This window comes from Cervus canadensis, chromosome 2, assembly GCF_019320065.1.
Source record: "Cervus canadensis isolate Bull #8, Minnesota chromosome 2, ASM1932006v1, whole genome shotgun sequence".
Lineage (NCBI taxonomy): Eukaryota > Metazoa > Chordata > Mammalia > Artiodactyla > Cervidae > Cervus > Cervus canadensis.
Window position 1 is genome coordinate 111,657,097 of NC_057387.1, and position 15,541 is coordinate 111,672,637.

At 39.1% G+C, this 15,541-nt stretch overlaps 1 protein-coding gene across 3 annotated transcripts in view; it reads left to right on the plus strand.

Moving 5' to 3' along the window:
• The first annotated feature begins 290 nt into the window (after positions 1-290).
• Positions 291-15,541, plus strand: part of RBM44 (RNA binding motif protein 44) — a 28,495-nt gene continuing 13,244 nt past the window's right edge. For 2 of the 3 annotated variants that reach the window (XM_043448150.1, XM_043448166.1), the window contains exons 1-10: positions 291-407; positions 3,420-3,510; positions 4,560-6,163; positions 6,449-6,504; positions 8,335-8,511; positions 9,353-9,536; positions 9,632-9,654; positions 9,787-9,868; positions 12,724-12,838; positions 13,725-13,853. In XM_043448150.1, the coding sequence (XP_043304085.1) occupies positions 3,438-3,510; positions 4,560-6,163; positions 6,449-6,504; positions 8,335-8,511; positions 9,353-9,536; positions 9,632-9,654; positions 9,787-9,868; positions 12,724-12,838; positions 13,725-13,853 (2,443 nt within the window). In that variant the 5' untranslated portion in view covers positions 291-407; positions 3,420-3,437. The remainder of the gene's footprint in view (positions 408-3,419; positions 3,511-4,559; positions 6,164-6,448; positions 6,505-8,334; positions 8,512-9,352; positions 9,537-9,631; positions 9,655-9,786; positions 9,869-12,723; positions 12,839-13,724; positions 13,854-15,541) is intronic. The other variant, XM_043448159.1, reaches the window with a different exon arrangement.

Consider the following 15,541-nt stretch of genomic DNA (forward strand, 5'->3'; position numbering starts at 1 on the left):
TCTCCCCGTGGCTTTGCACAGCCGCGCTGTCCACACGAGAGTCAAGGGTCACGGGCTACAGAGCAGTTAAGGTTCCGCTGGGCGTCGCTGCGAGCTGAGCCCGCGGGCGGCACCTCTGCTCCCGCCGCCAGCCAGCGCACAATCACAGCGGGCGACCTCGTTCCCGCCTTCCAGTCTGCACGCCCGGCCAATCACGGCGCCGATCCTATGCACGCTGACCAATGGGAGCGCTCCACCAGGCGGCGGGCTGGAGCCGCCGGCCGTTACCCGACGGGCCCCGCGGCTGCACGCGGAGCAGCACTTTCTCTGAAGCGGCGCTCGCGACAGGAGGCTTCACGCGTGGCGGCGGCAACAGCGCGGTTCTGAGGTGCGGCGGGCGGCTGCGGCTGGCCAGAGCGGAAGCCGGGGTGAGCAGACGGGGTAGCGAAGCCAAGTTGCGGCAGGTCCCCGCCGAGGGTCTGTCCCCGCCCAGGGTTGCGCGGTGTGAGGAGGCAGTCGAGGGCTCCTCCCGCGGGCCCCAAGGGGAAGCTGCTGCGGTCCGGGGGTGCCATCTTGGTCCGCGGGGTTTGCGCGTCCGTCGGATGGCCTTGGAGTTCTAGAATCCCCCAATTTGGTACCTTTGCATTCGGTTCCAAGTGAGTCCCCCAGCCTCGCTTAGCAGGCCCGGAGACGAGGTCTTGCGCTCCCAAATCTCTTTTAGAGCCGAGTGGCAGGGCCGGACGCTGAATTCTCCGGAGAAAGGTGGAAATTCACTCGTGTGTTTATCGTTGTGACAAACACGAGCGGAGTCTCTAGAGCAGGCGGGCAGAGTACAGCAGCAAGTGAGACACTGTCCAGAGCCAGAAGTGGACGCTGGACGTTAGTGTCCAAAATGCGGGGGATGGATGGCAAAAGCGTGGGGTGTTGTCCAAACTGACAAAGTTCCTGCTGCTGTGTGAAGGGCCAGGAAAATTTCCCTAAGAAACGGTTACTGGGAGTGAGATTGGAAGGTTGAGCAGGAATTGTAGGTGGTTGAAGGCCAGGAGAAGAACGCGCTTGACGCAGCCTGTGTGAGGAAGTGTGTGTGTGTGTGTGTGTGTGTGTATCCCACAAGTGCCAAGGTGAATGCGGGGCCCAGGCCCGTGGAGGGGCAAAGACGGTAGTAAGATTTTAATCACTCTCCAAGGAATGATGCCAGTCTGTTGCTTGGCTTTAAGTAGGAGGGTGAACTGATCAGCTCTGCATTTAGGAAAGATTATTCTGGCCGGGTAGAGGTTGTTGCCCAGATCCACGTTAAAAGAGTCAGCAGTCCCTGGACTAAAAGGTGTCAGGTTCTGGTGGGTCACTGACAGGGCCTGGTATGGATGAGGGAGGTATCAAAGGAGAGCAGTTTCTGGTTTGGTTCTAGGATTGAAAACACAGGAAGGAGGGAATGGTTTGGTAAATGAGAGCTGGGAGAGCAGAATGAAAAGGAGTATATGCCTAGGAATGGAATTGCTGGATCATGTAGTTATTCTTTTTTTTTTTTTTTAAAGAACTGCCAGATTGTTTTCCAAAATGGCTGTACCATTTTACATTCTCACCAGCAATGTAAGAGGGTTCCAGTTTCTCCATTTCCTTGCCTGTGCGTGTGTGCACACAGGCTCAGTTGCTCAGCTGTGTCCACTCTTGTATCCCATGGACTGTAGCCCGCCAGGCTCCTCTGTCCATGGGATTTCCCAGGCAAGAATACTGGAGTGGGTTGCCATTTCCTTCTCCAGGGGATCTTCCTGACCCAAGAATCAAACTTGCCTTGGATTGGCAGGTGGATTCTTTACCACTGAGCCATTTGAGAAGCCCCATTCCTTACCAATACTTAACTCTCTCTCTCTCTATTTTTTTTAACAGCCATCCTAGTAGGTGTAAAGTGTTATCTCATTGTGGTTTTGATTTGCCTTTCCCTAATGCATGGCATCACCAACTCGATGGACATGAGTTTGAATAAACTCCGGGAGTTGGTGATGGACAGGGAGGCCTGGTGTGCTGCGATTCATGGGGTCGCAAAGAGTTGGACACGACTAGGCGACTAAACTGAACTGAATGCATGGTGGTGGCTCAGCCTATAAAGAATCTGCCTGCAGTGCAGGAAACACAGGTTTGATCCCTGGGTTAGGAAGATGCCCTGGAGAAGGACACGGCAACCCACTCCAGTATTCTTGCCTGGAGAATCCCATGGACAGAGGAGCCTGGCGGGCCACAGTCCATAAGGTCACATAGGGTCAGATACCACTGAAGCAACTGAGCATACACTGTGTTAAGTAGTGGGTTGTTTATGAATAAATTTTAAGTATTTGAAATTTTGAAAGGTTTTGTTTTACTTTATAATATGATAATTGTTAATAGATATTACCCACATAAACAAATATTCCTTGGGATTCTCAATACTTTTTAAGAATGTGAACAATTACTGAGAATGCAAACTAAGCAAAGAAATCACTTTTCTTTTTAATGTTAATTATTTTGATAAACTGGCTTTCTTTACATCTACTCTTTATTTTAAATATTTACCTCGCATTCCTAGAGTAGAATCTTTATTGACTTAATTAAAATCCCTTAAGCCAGGAGTTATAAACTTTCTGCTTTTAAATGTAGTATAGCAGTCCATAAATCCTTTAATTATATGTGTATGTATGTGCATTTTCTCAGACTTTTATAAAATCTGCAGAAAGTCTATAACCCCAAAGGTTAACAACTGTTTCCCCAGTGTACTGTTACCCCAGAAGAAGGCTATAGGGGCTGTTTAGGGAAGAGTATTTTTAGTAGTGTATTTGGGGTTCTTCCTCAAGAAGACCCAGCCTCCCTTTCATTTAAGGAGTTCTAGGTCTCTACACAGGTCTGGGAATTGATTGAGGAGTCATGACTCTTTTTATGATTCAGGTTAGAGTTTTGTTCACTTGGCCTAGAACTTTTCTGCTTTTGGTAGCCTAATACATTTTCCAAATGTTCCTTGAAAATTCTAAAAGAGTATGTCTTATCTGTTTAAATAATGGGCTTCCAAGTTGGCTTAGTGGTAGAGAATCCACCTGCCAATGTAGGAGCTGCAGGAGACATGGATTCGATCTGGAAGATCTCCTGGGGGAGGAAATGGCAACCCACTCCAATATTCTTGCCTGGAAAATCCAATGGACAGAGGAGCCTGGCGGGCTACAGTCCATGGGGGTCACAGAGTCAGAAACGACTGAGTGACTGATCATGCATGCACGCACGATATTTAAATGATATAATCTTTTATTGTAGTCCTCTGTTCATGTCTTTAAAAAAGTTATTCAAATGTCTTGCTGTTTTGTTAGCCCTCTGATATTAGAATATTTGACTATAATTACTATGTCAAATTCTCGTTTTTCTAATAGTTTTTAAAATATATGCTGAGTATCATAGTTCAGTATTTATACCTCTTCTAGGATATACATCCTTGAGTGATGCAATCTACTGCAGTGGTTGAGACAGCTTCTAATAAAGGCTACTACAATAATGGAAGAAACATTCAGAAAGGTAAGAGACGAGTCTGGTTGGCTTTATTCTGAATGGAGAGAAATAATTAAATGTAATTAGACTTGATATTAATAGTTCCCTCTCCAGTGTTGCTATATGTTAAGCCTTCCTACCAGTAAGGTGAGATTCAGCATGTTTTTAACTTGACAGATCACTCAGGTGATTGCTGGTAAATGTGAGCAACCTAAACAGGATCTCTCAGGTAGATGGAAAATTTAAGAAAGAGAAGTGAGCTAGAAGAGAGGGTTTATGTCCAGCCAGGCTTTCAGGAACTACTGATAGGTATAGTTGCCTTCAGGGTAATAAGTGGAAAGTGGACAGGTTGACCTCTGCTACCCAAGGGAAGATTTTTTTCTTTACGTGGATCTAAAATTTCTCTTTCTGTCATGAAGGTAGAAGAGAAAATAACAAGGGCATAAAAAGCAAGATGATTAAGCTTTAAGTGTTTATGAATACATGTAGTTTTAACTGTTAAGAGGACTTTATGATAAAAATTCTTTTTCAAGTCAGAAGGGAAATAGTGGATTTTTCAGCAAATAGTAACCTTAGTCATTCTACTTAGTCAGCTGGGGCTCTTATAGCACAATACCATTGAGGTGCCTTTAACAACAGGTACTTATTTTTTCACACTTCTGGAAGCTGGAAGTCCAAATCAGTGTCAGGATGGTCAGATCTGATAAGGGCTCTCTCCTGCCTTGTATCAATGGATGACCACCTTCCTGCAATGTCCTCACATGGTAGAGAGAAAAAGAAAACTGTCTGCTGTCTCTTCTCTTCTCTTATATGTGCACTTATCCCATTTTGAGGGTCATGACCTCACCTAGCCTAGTTACCTCCCAATGTCCCATCTCCACATGGGGAGTTAGGGCTTCAACACATATGAAATTGAGGGAAACATAATTCAGTCCATAGTAGCAATTACTTAGGGATATTTGTCATGAATAATATAAACAGTATTCCTCCATTGGGAAGCGCTTGGGCCAGACTAAGGTCTTATGTTTAAATTCTGTGATGTTGCTAACATTTTATCGTTTTTTATTTTTTTTAAGCAGATGGGCCTTCTAATCCCAAGAAAGAAAATTTGTTATCTCCTAATGGTTGTAAAGCAGCCAAATTGACTTTTCTTAATGATTACTGTGATTCCTTGGCATTAGAAAAAAGAGCTAATGACAAAGAAATCAGCAATATTGACAAAACAGATTTATTGGAGCCATCTTTTACCACAAGTCCAGATACTAACATAGAGAGTGCTTACTCTCAGTCAGGTGAATTTGAAGATAGTACTGACTATGCTTTCCTGAATGAAACCTACACTATACATGATTCAGAGTCAAAACTAAAGAGTGAAAGTCTTATTCATTTAAATTCAGAATTAGATTCTGAAATGCAGAAAAGAGAAGAGGTGTTTTTTGATATTTTGGAATATCAAGGTAATAAGACTACTGACTTGGAAAGAATCTACAAGATTTCATATGATGACTATGAAAAAACTGCTGAAGATGTGCAAAAGCCTGATATAGATGAAGACTCACAGCAGGAATATCACAGTGCAGAAGAACAAGAGAATATAAATAACCATTTATCATTTGACCAGGCAAAAACATTAGACATACCTAATCTGGAAGTTTTGGGATTAAGAAATTCAGGCTGTGAAGTTAAATGTGCTAGCAATCTAGAAGACAGTCATGTTAAATTGGAAAGTAATTTCATCTCTTCAGATTCAGTTGATGTTTATGGACGAGAAGATTCACCTCGTGTCTCCAAGTTTCAGAATTCTGTTACGTTGAGAGCATTTCCTGCACCTAAGCATGGAAAGGGTAAGGAGCAAGAGGCTAGTTTACTGCTTCACACAGTGTTGGATGAAGTTGTGCTCAGGAGCAGTCATCCTGAGCACAAGGAGTCTCAGTCTGCGGGTTTTCTAAACCCTCAGAAAGCATCAAAAACTAAAATTTATACTTGCAAAATGAGCCCTCAATTAACTGAAAGTAAAGATTCTACTGGAAATTTAATTGTTGAGGACAAAATGTTACAGCACCTTGACAATCCAGGCACATTGCCTCAGGACAAAGATTTAGAGAGTTTACTCCAGCCTTGTAAAGATTGTCAGACTTCCTCTGTTTTTGATGATTCAGTAATTTCTGCCTGTGGGTGTTCACATTATGAAAGCCTGCAAAGCACCCCTAACATAGCCTTAGATGTTTCTATTACTCTACCAAGGTCTGCAATCAGAGATAATCAGGCAGTAGAAGAAAGTGGCTCCCTAAAAGTTGCTAATGGCAATACCATCAGTAAAGCACACTTTTGCAATACGGAAGGACCATGTCCCAAATCAGTGACAGATGCAGCAGGTTGTACAGTCACAGTTAATCAGACGGTGGATGTTAGTGCTGATTTTAGGGCTTGTTTCACAACAAGCAGGGCAACAAGTGCAAGATCTTCTGTAGTATCCACATCAAGCAACACAGAGATAACAATGATGAATAAAAAACGGCCTAGTGAATGGCAAAGTGAGAAACAAAGAAGTGTGGCTTGTAACACAGATTGGTCATACATTCAAGATACTAAAGATCCACAGATGGCTATGACAAAAGGACCTTCAGGGAAATCTCTCTCCGTTGACAGTTTAAAACCTAACAGAAATGTCCCAAATAAGGTAAAACCAATATGATTAATAATAAAAATTTATATATTGACTTTATAAAGGTACTATATGCTAATGTAGACTTTTTGGTTCATTGAATTATGTCAGGGATTTATGAGGCTTTGGTGAGAAAATGCTGGATGAAGGGAAAAGGTGACTAGATTGTTACCAACTGTGTTCTTCTCTGGGGGCAGTTATTGCCACAAAATCAGTTAGAAGTTGGATTTTACATATTAACAGATACAACATGTATTGTTTGTCATATATGTCTAATTTGATTTTAAATAATGTTTTCAGGATTCCCTGGAGTTAAAAACATTCGAGTTCACAGACTTAAAGAAACATTCTGAAAGGTAAGTCAGATGTATATACTTCCAGATTGTTGTTGTTCAGTCACTGAGTTATGTCTGACTCTTTGCAACCCCATGAACTACAGCATGGCAGGCTTCCCTCCTTCACTTATCTCCCAGAATTTGCTCAAACTCAGGTGCATTGCCTTGGTGATGCCATCCAACCATCTCATCCTCTGTCACCCCCTTTTCCTCTTGCCCTCATTCTTTGTCAGCATCAAGGTCTTTTCCAGCGAGTCACCTCTTTGCATCAGGTGGCCAAAGTATTGGAGCTTCAGGATCAGTCCTTCCAATGAATATATGCTTGCAGATACATCAGCTTAGGTCAGTCACTCAGTCATGTCCGACTCTTTGCGACCCCATGGACTGCAGCATGCCAGGCTTCCCTGTCCATCACCTACTCCTGGAGCTTGCTTAAACTCATACCCATCGAGTTGGTGATGCCATCCAACCACCTCTTCCTCTGTTGTCCCCTTCTCCTGACTTCAATCTTTCCCAGCATCAGGGTCTTTTCCAGTGAGTCAGTTCTTCGCATCAGGTAGCCCAAAATACAGGAGGAAATAAAGTAGCAATTTGCTTTTTGTGTAGGGTACTTTCATGCTCAGTCTCTGAGTTGTATTTGACTCTGTGACCCTATGGACTGTAGCCTGCCAAGATCCTCTGTCCATGGAATTTTCCAGGCAAGAAGACTGGAGCAGGTTGCCATTTCCTACTCCAGGGGATCTTCCCGACCCAAGGATTGAACCTGCAACTCTTTTATTGGCAGGCAGATTCTTTACCACTGTGCCACCTGGAAAGCCCATAGGGTACTTAACCATATAGAATCATAGCTGAGAAGGATCTGAAGAGATATCCGCTTCAGCCTTTTGTCTTGAAACACATAAATATTAGAATAATATAGAACATTAAAGCTTTTCACTTACTGAAATTTAAGTCTGAATAATTCCTTCAGAAAGCTGATGTCATCTTTGTTTATCCAACCCAGACTCACACTGATTTAATTACTTTGTTTTCTTTCATTCAATCCCCTGTAGACCAAGATAGCACATTTGGACAAAAATCATATATTGGATAAATAAATACTTGTACTGGAGTGTTTTAGTCCTGATTTTAATTCGTTGTATAATTTACTTTGCATTCATGGAGAACCAGGTGGTGGGGAAGAGGAGAGAAAGGGGAAGATCTCTGAGAAGTCAAATTAGTTTTCATGCTCTGAGGTCATTGACTTTTTCCTTCATTTATCCTTTTCCTTCTAATGAGTTTAATCCTGTGTCCAGTCGTATAAAATTAAATAGTTGGTTTCAAGAGACAGAAGTATTTGAGAACAGTTAGAAGTGGCAGCTAGTAGGAAGGGAAGAACTGTTAACATTCAAAAGAAGTAGTGATTTTGGAGCCTTTTGATATGATAACGACAAAGTACTTATAATAACACAAGCATTATTATTTTTAAAATGTAAATTATATTTTCTGTTTAAATGGTAATGTGTAAAAACCATTTCCTCCAGAATATTTATAACTTAAAAACCAGTGCTTGATTTAAGTTGAAAATCTATTGATTCTGGATAAATAAGTTAGTACTTTATTTTAGAATTATTTTCTTGGTTAAAAAAAAGATGTATGAATTTGAGAATTATTTACTCTCTTCTAAAAAGAATATATGTAGCTTTGATTCTTGACATCCTTGTTTTCTACAGCCTTTCCATCTTTAGTGGAAATTGATTTAAACTTAATAGAGAAACAACAGAAATTTAAAATCTGTTTCTGGAGGCTTTCTTTGTCATTAACACAGAAAAATATTTGCAATCTTACCTAATCCAATTTTTCATTTCAAAGGGAACCTCAGCTTCCTAAAGAGGTAGAGAAGAATTTGCCATCTAAGTGCTGTCAGCAGATAATGCAGAGAGCCATCCAAGCCGAGTCGCATCTTTTAAATGTTCACTATCAGTTGTGCCGTCGCCATTGCAGTGATATTTACAGACTTGTGATGGAAGATAAGGAAGGACTAAATAGGTGACTGTTAGGGCCTTTTTGTTTATTACCTGTTCTTTAATTTATAATATATGTTTCAGGTATATATCATAGTGATTCACAGGTTTTAAAGATTATACTTGATTTATAGTTATAGGTGATTGTTAATTTTAAATCTGTATTTTCCTAGAAACCTATCGTTATAAATTTATTCTAGAAAATTTCTTTAGTTTTCATTTTTGAAGGGCAAAAAGAGGGTAGATTGTAACTGGGTTTTTAACTAGCCTAAGGGTAATTCAGTTCAGTTGAGTTGCTCAGTCGTGTCCGACTCTTTGTGACCCCGTGAACTGCAGCACCCAGGCCTCCCTGTCCATCACCAACTCCCAGAGTCCACCCAGACCCATGTCCATCGAGTCGGTGAGGCCATCCAGCCATCTCATCCCCTGTCATCCTTTTTCCTCTTGCCCTCGATCTTTCCCAGCACCAGGGTCTTTTCAAAGACCTTTTCAGAGCATCAGGGTAATTAGAATGTAGTATATTTTAATTTCATGGATAAGCAACAGTGCATGTTGGGATAATGAATCCAGTAAAAAGACAGATTCAGTGTTTATAAAGTCCAAATATGGATGAAGTCAGTTGGAGTGTTTTTCATGACATTCTACCACATTCTTTCTGGCTTATTTGTATACTGAAGTTTGCTTTTACTGCCCCAAGAAAAGCATATCTTCTGTGATTCATTTTCTGTTATTAAACATTTGTAAAAATTTTTTAGAGATCTGTTAGAGTTAGAAGTAAATATATATAGATGTATAATTTGATATTAGTTTTAAATGGATGGCTTGGGCCTAAATAATTTAGTTCTGTGAACTTAACTTTTGAACAGGAATTTATCAAGTAATTCTACTAAGAAGGAATTAGGACCAGCACTACTGTCAGTTTTAGGAGACTTAAAAGTTAGATACATGAATTTGAAAGAAAAGATAAACAAGGGTATACCACTAGAAGAGCTGCCTCCCTTGTCAATAGAATCAAGATTATTATCTGCCTTCTCTACTTTTGCTTCCAGGGTATGTATTTATGTTTTACAAATAAAATTTTTACTTCGTTTGGACAGGAAACACTTTAAACTAAAAGCTTTTTCTTCCCTTCTCTCTCTTTGCAGCTAATGAAAGAAGAGTCACCTATGTAAGTTATATATTCATTTAATTTGAAATTTATTAAATCTTAAAAATTGGTTAATTCAGTTAACTTTGTTTTCTGTTTTATTCTGTATTCAGAATATTGATAAATGCTTTAATGAAATGTTAATCTGTTTAGCTTTTCAGGAGCAGATTCTGAACTAGATAATCAAAGGACACATGATGTTGGTTCTTCCAGCCTAAAGAAGACACTCTCTCAAGTGAGATTTTTTTTTTTTAAGTAGTTCATCAATATGTCTTTAATTTTATGGCTTGCACAAAGTAAACTAATTTTTAGGAGCTTTCACATCCTTGTTTTCACTCAGCTGGCTTACTTTGGGGCTTCCCTGGTGGTTCATACTACTAAAGAATCATACTACCATTTGCGGACTGTGGCTGATTAGAAGGAACATAATATCCTGATCAAATGGATGTCAGTAGCATATGTTGAGTAATATGACCACACAGTTTGTCATCAAATCAGGAGACTTTAAGGATGAAAGGTAGTGATGTTAATAATTCACCATGACAATTAATATAAAACTTGACTGTCTCTGGCAGATCATAGTTTATGGTCCCCATCATGTTAATCCAGGGTAGTGAAAACTAATATGCTATGCCTTCATCTCATGAGGTAGTATAATATAATATCCAGTTCATTTTAGATGGAGCTAAGTTTTCATTACTTCTTTGCTAAAATGTTTAAAATAGTTTTTAAATGCTTTTCATAGGTTTTCTTAATTGATGTTTGTCAGATGACAGTCTGTGTAAGAGTACTTTGAAAACTGAAGTAATAGAGAAACATGAATTATATTCATTATCAATGGAGTAAGAAAACTGAAGTTTGTTTCTGCTTTCTGACTTTGGTCTTAACCCTGTGGTTATATTATTATTTGGGTAGTTATAAACAGTAAGATGCATCCCAAAGCCAAAAGGGAAATAAATACTTGATTGGTTTATATTCCTTTCTGTTAAGATAAATGATTAAAAATAAATTAGCAAATTAGTTATTCCATCATTCTGTTCTTTAAAAAAAGAAAGTCTCAATTATCCACAAAGAATTAACAGGTCTAAAATCAGATTTTTATAACTTAAATAGTTTGCTTAAACAACTTGTCCATTTAATGATATATGATGTTCTGGAGGGGTTTTGTTTTTCATCGTTATAAAGGTAGCAATGGTGTAACCTGCTTATTTGGGCAGAACAATCTTTAAAAGTACAAGAAGCAGGGATAACATTTATAATCTTAATTTTGATTCTGAAACTATCTTAAGTTAGGAATACTTTTTAATACCTGTCTCATTAAGTTATACATGAAAGTATGCAGTGTTTCTAAATTTCAACTACTTATGTACCTCTTCATAATTTTTCTTAGTCTTGTATTATCTATAATGTTGTTTGCTCTGTATTTTTTAAATGATTCTCCTTTTTTAAAAAAATTATATGTGAAGAGTAACTTATGTGTGGGAAAGAAATATTAGCCTCCCCATAAAAAAAAGGTATAAATAAGCATGCATTAAACATATAACTTAAATATCAATTTGAAAAATACTTACATGCATACCTCCAAAAATCATCTCAGGTACTTCTAGTGTGTGGTTGTAACACTTTGCTAAATAATGATGGTGTTCACATACAGGGGCTTCCCTGGTGGCTCAGTCAGTAAAGGATCCGCTTGCAATGCAAGAGACCACCTGCAATGCAGGAGACCTGGGTTCGATCCCTGGGTCAGGGAGATCCCCTGGAGAAGGAAATGGCAACCCATTCCAGTATTCTTGGAATTCTGGAAAATCCCATGGACAGAGGAGCCTGGCAGGCTTCAGTTCATGGGGTCGCAAGAGTCAAGCACAACTTAGTGACTAAACCACTACCACCTCGCATGCAGTCACTGTATCAGTTCAGTCGTGTCTGACTTTGTGACCACTTGAACTGCAGCACGCCAGGCCTCCCTGTCCATCACCAACTCCTGGAGTCCACCCAAACCCATGTCCATTGAGTTGGTGATGCCATTCAACCATCTTATCCTCTGTCGTCCCCTTCTCCTCCTGCCCTCAATCTTTCCCAGCATCAGAGTCTTTTCCAGTGAGTCAGCTCTTCACATCAAGTGGCCAAAGTACTGGAGTTTCAGCTTCAGCATCAGTCCTTCCAATGAACACCCAGGACTGATCTCCCCTAGGATGGACTGGTTGGATCTCCTTGCAGTCCAACAGACTCTCAAGAGTCTTCTCCAACACCACAGTTCAAAAGCATCAATTCTTCGGCGCTCAGCTTTCTTTATAGTCCAACTCTCACATCTATACATGATCACTGGAAAAACCATAACCTTGACTAGACGGACCTTTGTTGGCAAAGTAATGTCTCTGCTTTTTAATATGCTCTCTAGGTTGGTCATAACTTCCCTTCCAAGGAGTAAGCGTCTTTTAATTTCATGGCTGCAATCACCATCTGCAGTGATGTTGGAGCCTAGAAAAATAAAGTCAGCTACTGTTTCCGCTGTTTCCCCATCTATTTGCCATGAAGTGTTGGGACTGGATGCCATGATCCTGGTTTTCTGAATGTTGAGTTTTAAGCCAACTTTTTCACTCTCCTCTTTCACTTTCATCAAGAGGCTCTTTAGTTCTTCTTCACTTTCTGCCATAAGGGTGGTGTCATATGCATATCTGAGGTTATTGATATTTCTCCTGGCAATCTTGATTCCAGCTTGTGCTTCTTCCAGCCCAGCATTTCTCATAATGTACTCTGCATATAAGTTAAATAAGCAGGGTGACAATATACAGCCTTGACATATTCCTTTTCCTATTTGGAACCAGTCTGTTGTTCCATGTCCAGTTCTAACTGTTGCTTCCACTGTATAGCTAGTTTCAAATCATAATTCTCGTGTGTGACAGACATAAGACTAAATAAACAGGTTGCTTAGGTCCAGTTTGTTCATCTGTGAATTGGGTTGGTAATTATTTTGTCTCTCAGTCTTTCTTATTGTGAGGGATAAATAATGCCAATAAAGCTACCTGTCACATAGTAAGAGTGCATAATAACTGTTAGTCCTTATTTATTATTTTTGTTATTAATCCTCAGACACCTCTGTTACTTGACAATGGTCATCCTAAACAAGATAAATCACCTGAAAAGGGTGGTTCAAAAAATGGTGATATAGATGTAGACTTGAGTCAACTAAAGCTTGATGATAAAGGTTAGTATAAAAATGTTTGTCTTGTGTTATTGCCAGAAAGTAAATAATAAAATTTAAAATATCTCTTCTGCCAATCTATTAGGTTAAACTTTTTAATTAACTGAATGACAAAATTCTGATTATGAATGTTAAGTATGTTCTTATTACATCTACTTGATACCTTTAAGGTTACTTAATATATCTGACAATGCCAAATAATAATACAGACTTATTCTTCTGATTCATGGTTTTCAATTCAAAAATTCTTTCTTCTGTCCAGTTTATATCTCTGTAAACTGTGTGGTTTTTGGTTTGTTTTTTTAGTTTTCTCTATGAAAAGATTATGATCATTCCAGAAAGATCATTAATTCACTTTTTAATGAAATAAAGACCTGTAGCACTGCTTAACCCCTTTTTACAGATGTTTACTATTATTCTGTTTATAAAGATGTTTCTTCTTCAGTAAAGGATAATTAAAAATCATAAAAATATGGGAATTTTCTGGTTATGCGGTGGTTAAAAGTCCACCTGCCAATGCAGGGGACAGAGGTTTGCTCTGTGGCCTGGGAGGATCCCACATGGCTGCAGAGCAGCTGAACCTATGTACCTCAACTACTGAAACCCAAGCTCTAGAGCCCGTGTACCACATCGGGAGAAGCCGCCACAGTGAGGAGCTCGCTCAGCACAGTGAAGAGGAGCCCCTGCCCGCTGCAGCTGGGAAAGCCCACAGGCAGCCCCAGACCCAGCGCAGCCAGACATAAATAAATAACTTTTTGTAATCAGGAAAATAAGACTTTGAATAAGCTAGGAATCCGTGTTAATTAAAACTGGGAGGCAGATCACTCAGGTAACATCCCAATGTTAAACGTTATATATAACTCATTGCTAATTCTGTTCAATTTCTCAGACTGCAAAAATTACCGAGAAGTAAATGAAGACTGGTTTGATGCTAAAGAGAACCTGACTGGAGCAGACTTCTCAGGCATACAAGAAAATCAGATAGAACAAGACAAAGGGGACCCGAAGTTTACACTTGGTTGGTTCTTAAAAGTTTACTAAGAAACCCTAACCTAGCTCATTCATAAGATAGTGCTTACTTTCTTCTGTATTATTGGGGGGGGGGGGCGCACTGTTTTAACATTTTATTCCCGTTTGCTTGCCACATGCTAATAACTTAGTCCGCTTCAAGAATGTTTTCATCTTTAGATGGCATTTAATTGCTTATGAAGGTTGGAATTTCCTCTAGTAGCTGAGATTACTGCCCCTCTGTCATTTCTAATGATACGCTATTTTCTCCTATTTCTTTTATATATTTCTATGGATTTTTGTTCTTTTGACATAATAGGATACTTTTATTTTTTCCCTGTTTTATAAATAATGTTTAAGATTTTTAAGCAAAATATAAAAGTTAAAATTATCTGAACTGTCTCTAACCTGCAATAACTACTAATATTCATTACCATTCTTCAATGTGTTTCTTTATCCTTATGTATAATATACATATATAGTTTAAAATAAATGGCATCATATTGCCTAGTTTTATTGTAAGTACTTTTTTCTTTCTTTGCATTATTTTTCTCTGTATCACTTATCAAATGCTGTGTAGTTTGCTTACTTGATATTTTAACTGCCTTCCCACACTCAAAATATCAACTCTGAGGTTTTGTTCACTGCCTATGCCCAGTGCCAGGTACAGCATTCTACCCGTGGGGTATTTAGTAGATAGGCTAAACTGGTGAAGGTGAGGTGATGGGTACAGTGTATGTCTCCTGATTCTTATTTATTGCCTTTTCTACTATATTGTAGCTCCTTGCTCCCTCCACACCCCAATGTAAAATTATAAAGATAAGTAATTCATTCTCTCTATACAGTACATTATAAACGAAAGAGATTATAACAAGTTAAAGTAACTTAATGAAGAAGGTTAGGTATTAATTGCCTAAGGATGAAGGATTCTGCCTAAATTTCAGCACCACCGCTTATTGGATTTGTGGTGTAAACTCCAAGACATCAGTATCCTTATCTGGAAAGTGGACACGGTAATGGTTGCAACTTAACAGGGTATCTGTGAGCATTACAAGAGATGGTGCATATAAAGTGTTAGCATATTGCATGAACATGGAAAGCACTCAAGAAGTGTTATGCTACTATTATTATTTAATGAAAAAATAAAACTTACCAATACCCTATATCATAAATAGTTATAAATCACAAATAGAACTACTCTAAGAATCTGTTCCTCAGATATTTATTGTTCACCCTCTATGCGCCAGGTTTAGATTTTGGTGGTAACTTGAAAGAATCTCAGTTCACTAAATTCTTTTTGATTTCAGACCAGGTTTCCTTCAAAATAGAAATCATGAAAATGTCATCAAATGAATCTATAATTCCGATATCTATGTTTTTTAAAATAATACCTGCTGTTGATATTTTTGTCTGATTTAGATGTTTCCCTGGTATGATGTTTTGCTAGCAAAGGAATGTATGTAAAGAGAGCCCTCACCAGCGTCCACACAGAGCATCCTGGGTGCATCCAACATCCTAGATAGCACTCTCTGAATCAGAGATAAATGGAGGATACTTTTTTTAGTGGTTGATGTAATTAATTAGATGTTATTGATCCATTTTTGAGCCACAAGGGACTAAATATCAACCAATCCAACCTCTTTATTTTTAACATGGTATGATTAAATCCCAGAAATTTTGAAACTATACTTCAGGCTA